Source organism: Scardinius erythrophthalmus, assembly GCF_964197995.2.
Source record: "Scardinius erythrophthalmus genome assembly, chromosome: 17".
NCBI classification, from domain to species: Eukaryota; Metazoa; Chordata; class Actinopteri; order Cypriniformes; family Leuciscidae; genus Scardinius; species Scardinius erythrophthalmus.
Window position 1 is genome coordinate 27,647,022 of NC_138237.1, and position 21,694 is coordinate 27,668,715.

Sequence of the window (21,694 nt, forward strand, 5' to 3'; positions counted from 1 at the left end):
GGTTAACTCTTGCCTTTGTGTCCTGCAGAGTGGTAGACATTTTTTTTTTCCTGCTCTTTCAAGAATTTTTGCACCTGGCAGCAAGTGGCAAAGAAAGTGGCAGTTGTTCATTGCCGTGAGCAGTGAAACAGACCTCACTCTGTAAATGAGCAACTGTCTGACGGAGGATCACACCATTTCTTGAACTAAATTTAAACAGGGTGCACTGACTGAACAAAGCAACAGAAAAGAAAAAAAAGTTTTCGGAAGACACCAAATAGTTGCCAACAACATCAAAAGTTTCAGTTTAAGACCAATGTTATATTCCACTTATTCCGAAGCCATACATTAAAGCGGAGCCTTTGTAATGTTATTAGGAATTGCAGGTATCCATATTTAAAGTGTGGTTCTAGCTTATAGCCAACATTTTCTAATGTTTTTATAGACAATGAAACACATTGAGAGTATCTAAATCTTGAGAGCAATTTATGTATGAACAGCTTGATGAACAAATGATTACAAATTCTTTTAGGTTCATAGAATATTTAATTTATGTTGTTGGATGTTAGGATGTTGGAAAATAACAATGTCTTTTCTGTTAACCAAATGCTTTTTAATCTTCGCTATTGCTTCAATGCAAATGAACAAGCGTGCCGTTATTTGTTGCGTAGTGACGTGTGTGTTCAAGTAAGCCAGATATGCGCAGATTCTGCGCAATATGCTATATTTAATATATCACGATGACTCACGAGTTGAGTATTTGCGCTAAATCTGCACAGATTTGGCTTACACGAACTTCCCCAGCAAAGTGAGTAAACATAATAAGTAACACACCAAATTGGCTAGTGATTTGACAGCGTTACCCGCCACAGTTGATCTTTTCATGCATTTGGCGGGTTGGCGGGTGTTAATTTCAAACCCTGTATATATATATATATATATATAAACCAAACAAAATTAAATGTTAATGTTTTGCACCTACATCAAAATGGCACCTACATAATTCTCCATTTTAATTTCAACTTAAGCCTATACACTCAGTGTCAATATCTTTCCTTTTTGACTGGCAGCTCAGTGTTTGCCAGGTCTTATCCCATGTCAATATTACAAATAGGATCAAATGTGTAAAGTGACCTTTTCCTGCCAGTTTACCAGCAGCTTATTTTCTGTCATCGGGTAGATTTACAGCTTGCAGGCTTTTCTCTTCCTTATAGTGTTTATAGTCAGCTGTTTTCTCTATCCGTGCCCTGTTCCTTTAGGCCTGCTTATCCAGCATTATTCGGCCCTCGTCTCACCCCAAAATGAGAGTCTCATGTCGGCCTGAATCAATCAAGCCGGGGCCCGAACCACTTCTTTTTATTTCATTCCATAAGAAGGGTGAGGAGAGATGGAGCCAGGTTTCCAGCGGATGAATAAGAGTGAGGAAAGGGAGAAGGATTGAGTGTCTGAGGGAGGGATGAAGTGAGCCGGTAGGTGTGATGCCACGGATAAGAGAAGCGGCACAGCGCGGGCGGGAGAGACCGATTTTTCTGATAAGACTGCAGAGAGCCTAAGGTAATAAATAGAGAAACACAGGAGGGTTCAACAGAAAGTGTGAAGGGAATGACTTCTGAAAGCAGGGGGGTTACAACCGAATGTGGGGAACGGGAGAAAAGTGTGAAGAGTATGAGCGAGACATTTCATCTGTTGTCTGAAGACTGTGTGACTGAGTTTGTATGACATCAATAAGTGGATACACACACTAGTGTGAGTGCTGTAAACAGTTCTTGACCATTGCATCCTCATTCATAGAGGCTGAACACACTATAGGGTTTTTATTGTTTGTCCGACTGGGTGTCTAGACGCTGCTGACAGAGACATCTAACCTGAGACCCATGAAGGGCAAATAGGGCTCACAAACAAACACACACACACACACCTGAGCCCACAAACAAAGGTTTTAAAAGACAGATTTGATGAGAGTTTGATGGCGTATCTTGTGAGGTCTAGTCATTACGGACCTGTACTGTAAATCAGCAGGTTCATTTCCTACTGGGGCTGTGATTTAATACAGACACACTCTCACACAAACACATAGACTCAAGGCTGAGGAAACACAGATAGACATACTGTGATACAGCATCATTTTTGCAATAGAAGGTACGACACCAAGCTACTGCTCTCTATTTGTATCGCTTAAATGATTTCCAGTGCTTTCCATGAATATGGTACATCTGGTTTATTCATCAGAGACATAAACCTCATGTTCGGCCTGAGAACATAGGAAAAATGTGCCTCTATTACTACAGTTAGTGACACATTATTAACAAACTTACTTTATAGTTTATTCATAGTTTATATATTGTTGTCTCTACATTGTTAATATATTAATACTGTAGGTTATATACAAATAGTGAGTTCTTCAATCATTAAACTGTGTTTAAGCTTGTAGTAAAGGCATTTTTAATTGGTTATTATGAGTAAATAGTTCTCACTTTAGATTAGGTCACGGGAAATGGGAAAATGTAGTTATACGGTAATTAAATCAACCTTCATTGCACATTAATTGCATTCATATTCAGTGTTTCTTTAAATGCTTACAAATGCATTACACACACACACACACACACACACACACACACACACACACACACACACACACACACACACACACACACACACACACAGGCAGTTTAGGCGTTCTGTACACACTGTATATTCTATCCCCTTACACTAACCCTACCCCTAACAATATTAATAGTAGCTCTAATTAAACAATAATAATTTGGTTAATTACAGAGACAATGAATGAAGAACTTACTGTTTATATATATGTAGTATCTGTGCCAGTATCCCAAATGTTAACTAATTAATTAAACTAATAGTTTGTTAATGATCTGTAAGTACTTTATTACTGTATACTTATTATATATATATATATATATATATATATATATATATATAATCGCAGGCTGACTTTCAACAGTTTCAGGCCCTTCTTCTCAGCTCCCCCTGCTGTAAATAAATGTGCCATGATTGTATGAATTTTACAGATTTACAGTATTAATAAATCACCAATAAACAGAAGGTTATTTTATAGATACTAGACTTATTTTACTTACTAACCAGATTATACTGTTAATCCATTTCATGGATTATGTGAAACTCCCCAAGATAACAAATATTCTCACATATTATGTTTTACATATTCTCTGGGTCCCAAAAGTGGAAGTATGCCTTAGTCAGATGGCTCAGGAGCTCAAAACGCAACTGTCACTTCCTGTTTGCATGTTCATTCTGCACACACAATACTTTACACAAAGCCCAGTGTTAGAATATAATCAAGGGATTCTATCTTCCTACTTTTCGTGAGTCTACTGGAAATAATCTGCGATCTCTCTCCAGCTGTGCGTGAAACTAGATTGAGATCAAAACTAATAGGAGGCGTTGGGAAGCGCCAATGATTCAGTTTCAACGGCTCCTCCTTTATTGTCACCCGCCACATGCGGCCCGGCATGCAGATGAATTGGTCTCAGAATTGGTTGTTCTTCAGGAACCAATGGGGATTAGATGTCTAACATTCTGTTATCAGCAATCAGTAGAAGACATAACGAAAACTATGAGTGGGCCCTGTAGCACTGTTGAATAAATACAAGGCACTATAAAAGTTATATAAACTCCAAAAAAACAAAACAAAACAATTGGGTAGTTTTATTTCTACCTTCTTCTATTAGAAGTAACCCACTGAGCAGAAGTGTATTGAACTGTACACTGTAAAATTTTTGTTTTGTTTTCCTTACTCCCAAAAGTTGAGAACTTTTTCATTTGATCAATTTTATAAAAAATCAATAGGACGAACACAGTAAATCAAGGGGATGTTTACACGACACCGTTTTCAACTAAAAACGTAAAACCTTTTATGCGTTTTGGCCGTTCGTTTACATGACAACGCCGTTTTGGGTCTCTGTGTAAACAACAAAAACGTGAATCTCTGAAGGCGACGACGTAGGCTAATGCACATGCGTATTATGTGTTCAGTCTTTCATCGCCACCTAATGGCCTGGCAGCAGAATACAGCGTTATTAGTCGTTTTTGAGGATCCGTGTGAATGGGGATCGTTTTGACATTGGTGTTGTCTCTACGCGGAAAACTCAAAGGAAAAACTTCTCCATTTTAAGCACATCGTTGTCATGTACACGTACCCTGAAGCTGCAGTAAAGAAATGTTGCGCCTCTGTCGCCATCTCTGTATATTAAACATAAAATTGCAAGTTGCTCGTAGAGATTTTATTTTAACGTGGGTTGTGCTTCAGCACTGCTCCTCTGCATGGATAAATATGTGATTACCACATCAGTGTGGGATTGTCATTGTACATCGACTTGACAATAAGTAGACTATGTCCTAGTAGGCATATATCAGATTTTTTTAAATCTGAAACACGTATCTGCTGCTTTCGTTTTGGTCTCTGTGAACTTCTTTCTGGAGCGTGTCACAAAAATGAACAGCAACCCAGCGTATACTTGCCACACAGACATGAGAAATATGTGAAATGTCTACTTTTACATTAAACCAATCAAATCCAAAACAAAAATTCTCTTATTATGTAATCTATATGAAACCAACTTTCCAAGCAACTGCATCCTAAGCAGACGTCATATTAGCCTGGTTTTCCTCTTTCTGTTTACGGATGTGACATAATCACATTTAATTTTTTTACAGTGTAGATCGATTGTATTAACATATTAATGGAAAGCCAGAGTTGTCAATGACTGATTTCAGTAATTTTGCTGTCAATAATATCTGCATCTTATAGAAGCTTGTTTCTGCCACAGAATAAAACATTTTAAAAGATAATTGCGACTTTTTACTTTACTTTACTTTTTTCTACTTTATTTCTCAGAATTGCGTTATAAAGTCAGAATTGCGTGATAAAAAGTCAGAATTGTGAGATATAAACTGGCAATTGCGAGAAATAAACTCGCAATTCTGACTTTTTTTCTCCGAATTGCATGTTTATATCTCGTAATTCTGACTTTACAACACGCAATTGGGAGATATAAAGTCAGAATTGCATGATATGTATCTTGCACCCAGCGCAATTGACTTTACACCGATGCATGTATCATTCCTATTTTGCACCCGACGCACAGCGGACTTTTCCCTCCACAGACGCACGTCTGTAATTTAGGGAATGAACTTGTGCTCCCAGGGGCGGTTCAGCGAAAAGAGGAGGCGTGTTCCGGCGCATACATTCCCTGGTGCTATTTTGCAGTTTCAGAAAACAATTCCACCACAGACCAGGAAAAACCTAATCTAAAGTCAGTGGCGCGTTTTCAGTTTGTGCGTTCAGATGCTATTTTAAGGGCGCATGCTTGGCCATAATGTAGCGTGTGCACAACGCGCATACACTTTGCTTCTATCATCTACATAGACGCAGGCAGCAGTTTTCATTTTTGCAAACCATATAATTACAAGGAAAAATATAGCTGCAAGCAGCAATTACCGGGGCCAAGCAGAATAAGACGACAAGACATGCCAACATGTCTGAAAGTGTCAGACCAACTGCAACAATGAGCAATTAAAGACATTTAAAGAGGATTTTAGGCGAAATGGCTGAAAAATCATGTAAAAAGTGATTCAAAATATGATTTAATGGATTGTCACTTTTGACCAAAAGGTGGCGCTGTTACGAAATTGATGTGGTGTGGTCAGAGTAAGGAGACAGTGACACATACAAAGTTTTGTGTCAATATGTCGAGGCATTGCAGATATAAAGCCTGAATAGTCATTTTGGCATCATGCCTCAACTTTACAGCTGTGCTATACGAAAACGGTTTCATCAATCGACACGAAATCCATAACTTTTTGTCGGCACAGTCTGGAGATGATACGATTCGATTTTGGTGAAAATCGGACAAACGGTCTAGGAGGAGTTCGAAAAAGTAGGTTTTGAATGAAAATCAAGATGGCGGACAGGAAGTTTGGCCAAATAAGGAAAACTTGGTATCTATGTTCTCGGCTTGACCCAAGGAATCTATTAAGACCCGTGGCATTTCAATAGCCAGATTTATTCAAAAGTTATTAGCCTTTTTGGAAATTTTGTTATAACTTTTGACCACTAGGTGGCGCTGTCTTGAAATATTTTGGTTGCCTTCAGGGGATGGTGCTGATGACACATTCTGAGTTTGGTAATATTACACCAATGCATTTGTTTAGTATAGCATTTTATTTCACAAAACTGTATTGAAGTCAATGGGAATTCCATGTTTTGTTCTATTATAGCGCCACCAAGAGGCTCAGTCCCACCATTTTTTTTATGTGTCCTCAGAGTGAGCCCATACATATATGTGTCGATTTTGGTGCAAAAATCTCAATTTGCTTCGGAGTTATAGACATTTATATGAAAAAACACGTAAAAAATGACTGACACATGACTTTGATTGAATATTACTACTCCTAAACATCAATATTTTCGCATTTGGGCATTGGCGTTTAGCTATCGACCTATGTTTCCAAACTTCTGACGGTGGTTTCGTCTCGATCGGACAAGCGGTTTCGAAGATATAGCCTAATGTTTTTTAAGCGCTAAATCACAACGCTACACAAACCGTAAGGCGAAACCTAGCATGTTTGGTATCGTAGGACTCGGCAACGATTCAGGAGTCTAAAAAGATGAGTTTCGTGAAAATAAGTCGATCACACCCAAAGTTATAAGCATTTGAAAAAAAAAATTCACCACTAGGTGGCGCTGTTTCGAAACTTCTCACACTCCTTCAGGACATCGTGCTGATGACCCATACCAAGTTTCGTAACAATCAGTTCTTGCGTTGTTAAAATACAGCATTTTAGCACAAATTTCAAAATGGCCGACAGTCAAATTGGCCGATATGGCAAAATTGGATATCAGTCGACTCGGCATGACGCCCTGAATCTATCAAGACCAATTTTATGATTTTTGGACAAACTGTTCAGAAGTTATAAGCAAAAATAGCCATTTTTCATATCTCCGGACCTGTAGGTGGCGCTGTGCCGAAACGCAGCATGTAGCCTCAGGTCATGCTTGTGAGTGCATGTACCAAGTTTGGTCTGAATACGATAAACCGTTGCGGAGATACGGCCTTACGACTGTTTTTGCAAGCGCTACGTAAAATTTGTTCGAGCGTTTATCGAAAACGGTTTGACGAATCAACAAGATTTTAATAACTTTTTGTCACCCCTGCCTGAAGATGATCCGATTCAATTTTCGTGCAAATCGGACAAACCGTCTAGGACGAGTTCGAAAAAGTACCTTTTTAGGAAAATTCAAAATGGCGGCCAGGTTTTTATGTCGGAAAATGACGATATAGGGTGAAATCGAATCGTCATGAGCTCAGGAATCAGAGGAAAAAAGGATTTTGCTGATTGGCCTTACGGTTCAAAAGTTATTAGCAAAGTAAAAGTGAAACTTTGGACAGGTGGTGGCGCTAGAGGGAATGACTTAGAAACACAAAAATTGGTGTACTTAATGTTGGGACTGTCCTCTATCAGAATGTCAAACCAAAACAACTTTCCCGCAATCGGTTCTATGGGCTGCCATAGACTCCCATGGCGGAAGAAGAAGAATAATAATAAGAACGGGAACAGATACAATAGGTGCCTCCGCACCTTCGGTGCTTGGCCCCTAAATATTACCACACAAGGGAAATCATTGTGGTGTCCATGAAGATGTGAAAAAATAGGCATAAATCTAGCTTACACATTTACCCAAATTATTATACGACTATTTAACCTAAGCATATTTGGGTGGGTTTCTCCCATCCCCATACAATGTCACTTCTCTGTCTTTTACGGCCCTGACGAGAACGTCGGTCTCCTCGGCTGTGAAATGCTCCAGGAGCGCGCCTGGCAAATCCGCCGTTATAATAGCAATCCGCCATGGAACAAGCGCGCCTGCTTTTAAAGGGAATGTGAGATGATGCTCTGATTGGTTTATTTCATGTTACGCCCAAACCACACCTATGAGTAGTGTAGCTACTTCAGACCAACCCATTTTAGATTTGCGAGATCCGAGACCCGCCCACAAAGTTATTTGCGTTTCGCGTTTGATACCTGCATTTCAGATCGTTAAAATAGGGCCCAAAGTCTCAATTGCATGTTACAAAGTCAGAATTTGCGAGATATATACTCACAATTGCGAGAAATAAACTCACAATTCTGACTTTTTTTCTCGCAATTGTGAGTTTTAAAGTCAAATTCTAAGGAAAAAAAGACAGATTTTTTCCTCAGAATTGCACGTTTAATCTCACAATTCTGACTTTATATCTCCCAATTGTGTGCTATAAAGTCAGAATTGTGAAATATAAACATGCAATTCTGAGAAAGAATTTCACGCAATCCTGACCTTATAACTCGCAATTGCGACTTTATATCACACAATTCTGACTTTATAACACACAATTACGACTTTATATCATGCAATTGTGAGACAAAAAGTCCGAATTGTGATATAAAAAGTCACAATTACCTTTCTTATTTTTTATTCTGTGGCGGAAACAAGCTTCCACAGCATCTGTACATTCAATATGCTGAACAAAAATACCTCATTCTTAGTTTGGTGAAGGTTGGAGCAGAGTATTCTGCATTCTGTAACATTTTAAAAGCATTGCAGAGCTTCTGCTTAGTATTTCTCCAAATAAACTTGAAATCAGCTTAATATTTTGTTTTTGTAAGTGAATGCAGTAAGTAGACAGAAAAAGTTTGAGGAAATTGTTGAAGGTTAACTGTCTACACAGAAACTAGGCTCTTGGATATCACCCAGATGGTGTCTAGCCATTTAAGGCTATGACACTCTCCATGCTTAAGCGAAAGACACCGAAGCTCAGGCCTTTAATAACAGACAAGCTTGCCAAGTGACACTATTAAAGACACTGTGCAGATTGCAGTGTGAAAAACCATTAGGCAACCAGCACCTTTGGAACTCATACTGATGACGCAAACTTCTGTAAGTCTTAGAAGACTGCTACTTATCAGGCTTTTGAATCAGAATAGAACAGTGCCCCTGAAACAAGAGACAAAACTTTTCAGCTTCCAGTAATCTCTACATTGAGCAATGATAAAGCTCTGGTCTCAAATTAAGCTATAGCCTTGATTCCCAACTTGGAAGCCTGTTCTGCTCTCTTCTGGATGTCTCTGTAATAAAAGTTTGGGATTGTTTACAGTGAAAGTTAAGGTTTAGATGTCGCTATTTTAATGTAAAGAAAAGAAGCCATTATTTTTAAGATCAGCCAGCTCTTTTTTTACTATGTTATAATAATCAGAATGTATATGGTGCAAAATACAGCCTGAAAAACTTGAGCTTAACCTTTAGAAATCTGAATATTTCTGAATATATCTGAATAAGAAGTCAAACTGAATTTTTAATAAGGAATTGATTTATTGCTTTGTAATGTTATAGTGATAAACATTAAATAAACATGCAAATTAAATAGACTATATATTTTAAAGGTAACAGGTCAAATGTTTGTTTGTAATTACTGATAACTGCTATTTTCTATCAAATAGATATTTTGTAATGGTTGAGCTTGACATTCATTCATAGCAATACAATGTCAACACAACAATATTAGTAACATTTGAGAAAATAGAATGAGATTATTTACTGGGAAATGTCACTTCCTGCAATCCAGAATTTTAAGAAATTATCTTTTTTGTGTGTGTGTGTGAACAAAAAGGATGCATCAATAGGGCTGCACTCAGAAAGTTTGGTCATTAAATGACGTTTTTTTTATTTTAAATGTATATAAATTGTACATTTTGACAATGTGATTGAAAATAATGACATTGTTGAATGATTTTTATTATTGGTTGCATGCAGTCAAAAAGGACAAGACCTCTGAGGTGAGACAGGCCAAAAGGAGTATACAGATGGACGAACAAACAAACAAACATTGGATTTGTGCCAAATATGCCTGTTAAAAAGTCATGTTTGTGGAAAGTGCCATTCAATTTCGGTGCACTCACATGGCTAGTCTGTTTGACTGCATCCTACACTGGCTAATGTAAGCTGTTTATTCTGATTTGCTAATTGTTTACTTTGAGAAAGTTGTGTTTTCATGGTCAGATGATCTCATAAAGTCGTGGGTGTGCGTCAAAAGGATCAAGTTCGCATAACCATTTCTATTCATCTAAAGAGCTTTACAAGTGATCTCAACATGCACTGTAATTTCCATAAAAAATATATCTCTGTAGGCTTCAAGTGGCAAGGGATGTTAAAGGAAGCACTTTACAGTGTGCATGCACGCATGCAGGTATATTTTTCATTTCATTGTTAAGTCGGATTGACTTGGCGAGACTCTTATTTGTGACGGTCATTTTGCATGTGCTCAACGGTGTAGAGTGGAGCTGAAAAATATTGATTTAATAACTTGTGGGGCTGTAGAGACAGTTGCCTTGGCTGTGCAAGCACTGAGAGATGACAATTTTATGCATCATCAAAGGTAATGAAGGATCTGGATCCTTCCTTCAGGGAAGAGACTTTTGATTAGGCCATAATTCCAGATGATCCTTTTGAACTGGATAAACACGAGGGAAAGCTGAAGAGACTATATTTTTTGAAAACGCTTTAAGGAGAGGAAAATGAGGTCATTAGAGAGAGAAAAGTCATAAACGGTGCCCTGAGAGTCATATGGAGGACATTTCGGCAGTTGCAGAGGTCAGTCCTCTAAGCGCTCATTAAGCATGTTAACTTTAATTTATGAGTTGTGGGGTAGCACAGTATTCTCAAATGTTTTATCAGCAAACATATTATTGTATGAACAGTATTGCATTTTTCAAGTTGGAAACTGATCCTCAGCATTGGTCTTGTTTTCATAAAATGTAGCATACATGTCTTTTTGGAGTCTTGAGGCAATAATATACGATATGAAAAACAGGAAACGTGCTTCTCGAACCTCTGAATGCAGAAGTTTTAAGGCATGCACCCTTCGATCATAGGCCCAAGTGGTGTTCAAATAGAACTTCAAGCAAATTTTAATTGGTTTGTCGGTAACACTTTACAATAAGGCTAATTAGTTAACATTAGTTAACTACCTTAGTTAACGTGAATGAACAATACTTCTACAGCATTTATTACTCTTAGTTAATGTTAATTTCAACATTTACTAATACATTATTAAAATCAAAGGTTGTATTTGTTAACATTAGTTAATGCACTATGAACAAACAATGAATAGCTATATTTTTATTAACTAACATTAACAAAGATGAACTAATACAGTAACACATGTATTAGTTCATTAATGTATTAAGTTAATGTATGTATTAGCTCATTGTTAGTTCATGTTAGTTAATACATTAACTAATGTTAACTAATGAACCTTATTGTAAAGTGTTACCGGTTTATCAGTATTTTTCCAGGTTCCCAGACATCCTGATTCTGGATGGATATTGATGGGTTGATGGGTTGGTTGGTTGGTTGGTTGGTTGGTTGGTTGGTTGATTGATTGATTGATTGATTGATTGATTGATTGATTGATTGATTGGTTGGTTGGTTGGTTGGTTGATTGATTGATTGATTGATTGATTGATTGATTGATTGATTGATTGATTGATTGATTGATTGATTGATTGATTGATTGATTGATTGATTGATTGATTGATTGATTGATGAATGGATGGATTAAATAAAATTATTAATTTAATAAACCATTTATTTAATCAATTGATCGATTGAGGGGTTATAACACCTTGTGCACTGTAATTCTGCATTTAGAAAAAGTCTTTGTCAAAATGAGTTATGGTCATTTAGCACAGACCATTCATCCACTTAAGAGTTGTACAGACTGCCATTGACCGGAGCAGCACAAATTCCAACACATCCGTTGTCCAATCAACCCCTGGTCACATGGGACAATAGAGGGAGACTGAGCAGTAAATCTGAGTTGCAGCTGGTTTAATGAGCCTTGGCCGGCAATGAGAAGCCAGATTATATATGGTTATGAGGGTGTGTGAACGCCTACCTCATGCCCACCTAACCTTTGAGCCCAATTTATAGAGAGGTCCACGCGTAAATCTGTTACTCTAATCAGCTATTTGCATTTTTTATGGAAAATTGCTGACAGATGCGATCGATTGTTCAATGTTTGGTTTAATACAGGGCAGCCAGTTGTAAGGAGTTAGAATGATCATTCTGATACCCCAGAACTTAGCTCAACTTCTTCCTGACTGTTCTTCTGTATTTTTCCCAGAGAAGTCAGCTGACTTCTGTTGTTTATGTTTGTTTATGTTAGTCTTTCTTAAAGTAATAGTCCATTAAAAAATGAAAATGTTATCATCATTTACAAGTTTTCCCAAATCTGTACGAGTTTCTTACTTCTGTTGAACACAAAATAAGATATTTGGAAGAATGTTGGTAACCAGACAGTTGACGGTAGCCATTGACTTCCATAGTGGGGGGAAAAAATACTATGGAAGTCAATAGGTGCTATCAACTGTCTGGTTAACAACATTCTTCAAAATATTTTCTTTTGTGTTCAACAGAAGAAAGAAACTCACACAGGTTTAGAACAACATGAGAGTGACGTGCTTTAATTTTTTTTTCGGTGAACTAAACCTTTTATAATCTGCTGTACATATAAAATGCTATAAAATATGTTTTAATACTTTGAAACATTTGCGTATTAGGTAAAGCCTATGAAATGGAGACCTGCAAAGGTTCTGAAAAACAAGTCAGTGGAATTTATAGTCTTTCTGATGCCCTGCAGTTATTCCAGCAAAGCCACTTGTGAAAAACATTAACAGACTCAAAAGAATTCCGGTCTGAAAATGATATAGTAAAACCAAATGAGGGCGTAAAAAAATGGTGTTGTGATTTGCTGGGGAAGCTCATTACTTCTTCAGAGAAAAGAAAGATTCATTGTGACTTATAATCTCATAATTAAGAGTTTATTTGTGACTTCCTATCTTTATATCTCACATTTCTTGTTCATATCTACAACTTGTTGTATTTTATACCTCAAAACCTGAGTTAAATTTTTTACCTTACACTTTATCTAATTAATACATTGATGTATTGATGGATACAGGCTTCCATAAGATGAAAACAGTTTTATTCTGCATGGTGGCTGCCATTTTGAGAACATCCCTCCCAATCGATGCATAGTTTTGGTGGCAGAATAAAGGAATGATATGTGATAAATATGTCATTGATTAATATTTCTACAGTGGGAATGGTAACCAAAATTTTGCACTTGTGTGATGCTGCTTCCACTCCAAAATCACTTGTCACTTCTGGTTAGGGCACTGTATTAAAAACAAATTTGATCCCAGAATATTGCAAATTATGTTTTAGAAGGGTCTGTAAAAAGAATCTTTTTGTTTTTGTTTTTAACAGTCATGACATTTTAAAATCAGGAATTCAGAAGAACAATGATTTCCCATATGCGATGTTTCAAAATCAAACAACACTGTAAAAAGTGAATTGTTGGATCAACTTAAAAAAATTACTTCAATTGGTAACACCTAAATAAATTAAGTTTTCTCAACTTAAATTATTGTGAAAAACGTGATAATTTAAGTTGAGAAAACTTAATTTATTTAGGTGTTACCAATTGAAGTAATTTTTTTAAGTTGATCCAACAATTCACTTTTTACAGTGAATTGCTTAAAACGACTTGCAAAATATTCATGGCTGTGGTAAAAAGAACTTATTTTTTTTTCCCAGAGATTCTGTTATTGTAACTTAGGAAAATGTGGAATCTGACCCCATTTCCTTCTTTTTTTTCCAGCTGTGTATGTTTCTTTCCCCCCCCCCCATCTTCTTTCTTTCTTCCAAGATTGCAACATCTGGTGAGGCTTTCTCACAGTAATCTCTGGAGCTAACAGGTCTGCTCTGCATCATAATGGAGCTCAGAACTCTTTATACACAGTTCCTCTATCGTTCACACATGCAAACAACTGCTCTGACAGGCACACAAAAAACACGTGGCTCCGGTTCCTGCGATGAGGTAATGCCTCTTGGCAAGGGTGAAACGAGAGCTGACCGTACTGAATGGCGAGGACAATCTGTTCAGTGTAAAACTCAGGTAAAAAATAAGTGAAGCAATACAATAGAAAAGAAGGAAAAGCAATTATCATTGTTTTTGCTGCGCAGGCACTTGTATTCCGACTTTGACGTAACCCAGATACCGCAATACCTCACACATCAGCCCACATCGATAAAAGCTCCAATCTTTCCCGGCCAGATGTTTACTCCAGATGCCAGACCATCATTTTTGCAAGTGCCGCATTGTATTTTACTTGGCCGTGATTTCGTTCGAAGTGCAGCGACAAACGCAAGTCCCTGGCGCCGTGCCGCATTTAATTGGGGTGCGCTAGTGTTTGGCAACAATCTGTTTTAATTGGCTTTCAGAAAGCTTTTCTCCCGCTAATGTCGTTTTTCTGAGTTCTCGCACGTTTATGGGCCGCATCTGGCCAACACGGATCCTTGGATGCACATCGTGATCTACGCGCGTACGACCGTGTGTGTTTACACCGAGTTATGACAAGCTGGGTCAGGGCGTAAATATTAGGACAGGCTTGTAATGTATGACGGACAGAAATCCCCACCCTTGAGCGAGAGGAGGCCCCACGAGAAAGATTTAGAGATAGAAAAACTATCAAGGAAGATTTAGCCCTCTTATCGACCAAAGGCCATTTCCTGCGGTGCCTTTCATGCTCTTGGGTGCCAGAGATGTGGATATCCGAGCAATTAACTGGCTCGTGTTAACATGTCAGGGTTGTTTTTTTCAATCAGAGTTAAAAGAAATGTTTCAAACCACTTTAGACATTTGGAAAGCCATCATCACTGAAAACTTTGAGAAGTTAAGTGGATGATGCAGATGATGATGACTGGTGAAGTGTATCAAACTCTACCTGAAGGCACAGTTTCATATAACAACCTTTTAAAATACATATTTAGCTGCAGTTCACATATAAACCATTGAAACCGGAGAATTCCCAATGCGCCCTCCTGGTATGCTTAAACAAACGTTTAGCTTGTCATTACACCTCGGTTATGCAAAGTTCACTGAGAAAATCATACAGCAAGAACGTCAATGGACCACCAAGGTGGTCTGTCGACCACAACAGAGAAATCCACAATCTCTTTACCTGAGAGACGCTTCTCACGTGCGCTCTTCCAAAATGTATCCCAAGCCTTGTTAGTGGAATCCTTCACGTGCTCGCTAAAAGACCTCCTGAGTGGAGTTTTCACCGTGTGTGCCATATCCATACGCTTTCCACAAGCTGTCCAGTCGCTTTTCACTCCATCTGAGCGCCGTGAATCCTCTGAGTCCAGCTGGGAGCCCAGAGAGAAGGAGGTTTCTTCTTGCTAGCTTGACACTTGATGCAAAAAGTCTGCATGTAGTTTGCAGACACCCTCTATGAGATTGTGTAAGAGAGAGAGAGTGGGAGAGTGAAAAGGAAGGGGGAGAAAACTTTTTTTTCCTCCTAAGTTAGGGGTCAGAGGAGCCTGAAAAGGAAATAGCATCCACTTCGGGTTAAGTGTCACCACCCCTCCTCATCTCTGAGATAAAGTCAGTCGTGCATCTGGATGGTCACCAGTCATACGCAATCACTTCTAAGAAGGACGCTTAGATAAATATTACGTTTGGATGTCTCTTTTGATGAAGGGTGGGGAACTATGCAAGGACTGTCCCCTTTTTTTCTTTATCTTTGCTTTTTCTCCAGCCGGTTTGGCTTTACCGTGACTTCCCGTTTCACAGGAGAACTTCTCTGTTTTCTATATTTCATACTGTCAGCCCTTTTGAGGTTGACTCTTTGATTCCAAACAAACAATTTGGTTCTGAATAAACAGATCTGTCCAATCTGTCGTGATTGCTTATTGGCTTTTCACAGTGTGCTTACAAAGGATGATATTTATAATTACACATAAACGTTAAAAGAGTGCATTTTCTTGTAGTGCTGATCAGTGGATTCATTCCTATGTCGTCTTCCAAATTGGAACTCTAAATCATAATGTGTTCTAGCTTACGCAGTGTCATTTTCTTAATTCATATTTTTGTCTTGTTGTACACCACAAATATTTAATTATCCATAAATTAAGATTTTTGTGAGCAAAATTCCATAAGATACAGTATGTAGTTTTCTAAAGACTAAATGTAGAATAAATATAGAGATATTTGTTTAAAATTTGAAAAAATGCCTAATGCAGTAAGAAAAATAAAGATTTTAATGAGTTATTTAGATTATCTGAAAACAATCTTAATATGTATTTAATTTTGCTTCCCATTAAAAATGTTTTAAGTAATACTGATTAAGAAAGTGATTTACTGCAGTGATTCAATTCCGATCACATTACTTGAAGATTCTTTTGCTTTTTGCTCTATAAAATAAACTAGTCACACTTCAAATACTGTATTTAGTTGCAAACATTAACAAACATCCACTGTGTGCTTAATTTCTTTTTAAAAACGTTAACATTTAAAGTTACATTTACATAAATGAGCAAATGAATGTGTTTACACTGCCTGGCCAAAAAAAGTCGCCAAATTTTGTGATGTTATTTTCATCAAGAGATGCATAAATGTTTGGTCAAGATCTTGTATTGACAACGCAAGAGTCGAGCACTCTGTAAAGTCTACTCAAACACATCCCAAACACTTTCAATGAATTTAAGGTCTGGACTCAGAGGTGCCGGTTAATGTGTGAAAATTATCCTTCATGCTCCTTCCAACCAGTCTTTCACAATTTAAAGGGATAGTTCACTTTGAAATTAATTTTTGATATGTTTTAGCTTACCTCAAGGGCATCCAAGATGTAGGTGTCTTTGTTTCCGCAGTAGTTTCAATTTTGATATTTTTAGGTCAAACTGTTCTTGTCTGTCAGTCATATAATGCAGGTCGATGGTCACTGTCTCAAAACACAAGCACAGAGTCCAAATTAAAACAATTCCCCATCGTCCAAATGAAACAATTCCCCATCATAAGTACACATTGATGGCCTAAGACACGAAACGAGCGGTTTGTGTGAGAAAACGAACAGTATTTATATCGTTGTTATCTCTTGAAAACAGCCGAGTCCAAATGATCTGACGGCGCGGGCGGGTATAGATATATACATAGATGTTGCCTTGGCTACGGTTTCGTTCCAATGAACTGCAGTAGCGAAGGCGACATCTAGTGTATACATCTATACCCGCATAGATATATACACTAGATGTCGCTTGGCTACGGTTTCGTTCCAATGAACTGCAGGAGCCAAGGCGACATCTATGTATATATCTATACCCGCCCGCGCCGTCAGATCATTTGGACTCGGCTGTTTTCAAGAGATAACAACGATATAAATACTGTTCGTTTTCTCACACAAACCGCTCGTTTCGTGTCTTAGGCCATCAATGTGTACTTATGATGGGGAATTGTTTCATTTGGACGATGGGGAATTGTTTTAATTTGGACTCTGTGCTTGTGTTTTGAGACAGTGACCATCGACCTGCATTATATGACTGACAGACAAGAACGGTTTGACCTAAAAATATCAAAATTGAAACTACTGCGGAAACAAAGATGTCCTACATCTTGGATGCCCTTGAGGTAAGCTAAAACATATCAAAAATTAATTTCAAAGTGAACTATCCCTTTAAGAATTGAATCTTGACATTGTCATCCTGGAATATGGCCATGATACATCATGGTTGTTTAAGAAATGAAAAGCTACACACTCCATCAATTAGGGTTAGAAGAACTGTTGCCAGACATAAAATGCTAGAAACATAATAATCACTGCAATAATTATCCAATCATGTACTCTTCAGCATTTGCCTATTTGAAACCAAACAGCGACCTTTTTTGGGCTGGGCAGTGTATATTTATATATCATTTATTTTCTTTTATTGTTATTATTTGTAATTGTTTAATGTCAGTAATATTATGTTTTTATTTTTGGGGAAAATGTACAGCCATGCATGGGCCTATACAAAGTTTTGTCATGAAACTCATTCACATGTAAGATTCCATTATGTGAAATCTGTGTTGTAGAACAAAACATGAAGGTAATTTGAATTACTTAAATAAGATAACAATAATAATTAATAATAATGGCATTATTAAAATTAATAATTATTAATTAAAATTCTAAAAAAAAAAACATTCAAAACTCCACAGTCATTTTAAATCCCATTGTTCAAAATGACTCATTCGTTTCCAGGTTTTAGGTCTGCAGCTCTACTACAGTACTTCCTGTTGCCAGAGCAAACAGCACATGAACACATAAACTGACCCGGGCAGATTCTTCCTGCCCTAGAGAATATGTTGAGCTTCTGGCAGTCCGGATCATGGCATGTTACTGGCACAGATGCTCTGCAGCCATATGTCAGACATAATTCAATTCTGTGTTAACATACCAAATACCCAGCATGAGCAACAGCTTCTGCCATCTTTGTTTATTTTTTTGCTGTCGTTTCCTACCCATCTGCCTTTTAAATCTTTTTACCATAGCTTAAAAATGCATAGCCTTGTAGTGAAAATAATCAGTGGGACTTGTCAGATGGCTAAAAAGACATCCTGCCTCCCTCCTTTGAACTCTCCCCCACAAGTGGAACGGCAGAGCACTATTATTGTGTGCAGAAACTTTGGACAGATTGCAAATGGTGGAGCTTGTTGAAACTTCAAATGCGCATTCATCTCAACAGTGAAATATAATTAGCAATGCCTTATCGTCAGCTTTGTTCCTCACGACTAAACATGGAGTTCTGCATGACTGTTTTCAGGAACAGTAGTTCATGATTCTTTCATAGAGGGAACTGTCAGGTTTCTTTCTATGAAAGAATCATGAACTGGCGTTGTTGATTGACTCGCAAAAATCCAAATCCACTGAATATTTAGGTCACTGCGTGAACTTTTTTCCCTTAAAAGTTTGTTTGTTTGTTACGTGAATTTTGTTGGTTTCGATATCACATCAAAGGTAGAAAAAGATGTTTCTTGGATTAATTTTTATCTCAAAAACCTGCAATTTTAACAGGGATTCGTATACTATATGTATACATACATGTGAGTTGACAATATTTTAATGTATATATATATATATAAACACAAAGCCATAAATATAACACAAGCCATAAATATACTTTAATTATAATGCGTTTAAAATCGATACGAATACTGATACTGATACCTCTGTTAATGTTTTTTCTTTTCTTTTCAAATTGTGAGAAAAAATTAGTAACTATTCAACATTATGACAGTTCCCAATAAATATGCATGAAATCTATCCGTGAAGTGCACTACATTGTTGACTGACATACAAAAATCCACTTGTGAATTTCTAGGATTATTACGGTCCTGTGAAATTCCATGGAAAGGACTGCTTTACAGTCATCTGGTTCACATTAGCAACACAATTTTTGCCCACTATGAATCTGATTGGCAAGCGACAATGAAAATCCTTCATTGTATATTTTCTTTATGCGGTAAACCACTCTTTTGTGTTGTGCAGCGATTTGCTCAGGGGAAAGGTCACACTCACAGGACAGGTGTTATGGGAAAAAAAACGCTCATTATTTTCACCCTGATATAGAACAGTATGTGAAGTAACAGAGGCTAATATAATTAAGAGTGAACTTCTCTGACATACACTGCATTAATTATTTAGAGTCTTATGCTGCTCTGATTTATTCAAGCAGTATGTGTCTTAACATGCAAAACAGATGGCATGGTGGACCTTGGGGTTTGCAGTGGTGGTAATGATGTGGTAAAGGAAATCTATGCATTCATTAAAACCAAACTTCACTTGCCATGACTTAGTGCATGAAATCAATTCAACAAGACCACATGATCTTTCTCAACATCCATTGATTGGTTCTATATTCAAACCAGCTCTGAATTCCTGCAGTACTTGTGCAATCATTGGAAAAGATGGGATGATAAATGTGAATAATAGAAGTAACTTATGTACAGGTCTGGTGGAAAAAGTGACGATTTGATTGGTGGGTCCAGTTGGTCAACAGCAAATTGCGCAACGACTCACAGATCTCTAGTCGCAAAGCAGAAGTTCTTCATTTGTAAGCTGCACATATGCCATACTAGTCATCGTGTCGGCACCCTAATATGCGCATGTGTGCGTGTGTAAACAAACCCTACAGTACAGTATGTCTCACTTGACTCAGCTGCATTCCCTTAGGATTTAATTGTTCATCCTCGCTGGCATATCTTTTCCCAGCAAGAATTCATTCTGGTCTCTCCCTCAGCTTTCTGTTCGCTCTGGAATAAAACATGATTAAAGGTGCAGCTTTCTCCATCCTTCTCACATTTGTCTCTTTCACACCAAGTGAAAGCACTTTGAGACTTTTAAATAGGACTTCAGTGATCACCTTGTGATCACTCGTTGTAGTAATAAATACACTTCATTGTAGAGTGATTACAAACCCCAGCTGAACAGTGTTACGTGTCTGTCTCTTCCATAACGAAGTTCCACTACACTTATTGTGTTCTGTTCCGTGTACTAACCCAGAGAAATGTTTCTACATGAAACATGAAGCTAATAAACACACAATTACGACAGCGTGTGATTTGGGCTATTTTTATAAGACTAAAGGATGTTCACATACAATATGCTAAGCAGGTGTAGCGATTAGCTTATTCTAAAATGCTACAAACAACATATTTCTGCCTCATCATATGACCAAAATCCACATTAGATCGCAATCGGAAGTTATTACAAACACTCGATTGGGATTTACAGTGAGTTTTATAGCGTAAATGAATAACCCATAGCAAATCTATACAGGTGGAGCTGGGGAAGGTGGAGGGTTTCTGAAAGAGTGCTGCGAATGCTAACCAAGTATTTGAAGGTTGAGCAGCGAGTTCATCGGCTACTGATACAGCAGGAACCAATCAGCTGTCCCCTATAGAGAATGATATGATTGCAAGCAGTTTGAGTTAAGGACTTATTAGCCTGCGCCATCTAGAATTTCATGACAAATCTTTGTATTTCATGATGTATGTTTTCCAAAGAATTCACGTAAGGTCATAAGAAAATGCTTTGTTTTGTTTTCTAGAAAATATACAATAGGTGGGTATAATGTATATTGGGATCAAAGAGATGTGGATTGGCAAGCCTTGAATGCCACAGCCTACATTTGACAACAGTGTTCTTGTCATCATTTCTTCTGACAAAATCAAAGTAGTGTCAATGTTTCCAGCCGCTTAATGTAAGCCTTTCTATATGCCAAGCTAGCTTGCTGCAATGGTGAATGATTGGATTGTTGGACTTCAAATCAGTAAGAGTTGAGACAACAAAAACTATGTTGTAACAAGCTATTTTGTTATTTTGTAACCTTGTTAGTACTTAGTTACACTTGCATTACTGTAACACCTAACTAGTAACGCATTACCGCCCAACACTGATTACTTGTTCAGTTATACTTATTTTGGCTGGTTGGCTTTTGACAGTAAGCCAGCACCAGTTTACGGCATAGCTCACACCATTTATATCCCTTAAAATGTAAACAAGTAAAAACTGAGTTTTAAGCTTGAGTATTTGAAATTTGTTACTTCACACCTCTGCAAGCGGGTCTGACGTGTCTGGGGAGCGATTTCTCCTTGCAGAAGTCCTCCTTGTTAAAAACAGAAACTTTCAACCTCTCTATCGATGTCATTTAAATTCGTCCCTCAGTTAAATGTAAAAGTGCAAGGAAGAAAACAAATGCGGAGCAAAAGAAACAGCGGTCGACTCACACTGTCACAAACGCTAAAGCTGTAGT

General features: G+C 37.6%; 1 protein-coding gene across 1 annotated transcript in view; it reads right to left on the reverse strand.

Annotated features, from left to right (window-relative positions):
* LOC308705360 (rho GTPase-activating protein 7) overlaps positions 1-15,561 on the reverse strand; it is a 60,663-nt gene extending 45,102 nt beyond the window's left edge. The window contains exon 1 of the mRNA XM_081390319.1: positions 15,085-15,561. Coding sequence (XP_081246445.1) covers positions 15,085-15,205 — 121 coding nt within the window. The 5' untranslated portion in view covers positions 15,206-15,561. The remainder of the gene's footprint in view (positions 1-15,084) is intronic.
* Between the last annotated feature and the right edge of the window lie 6,133 nt (positions 15,562-21,694).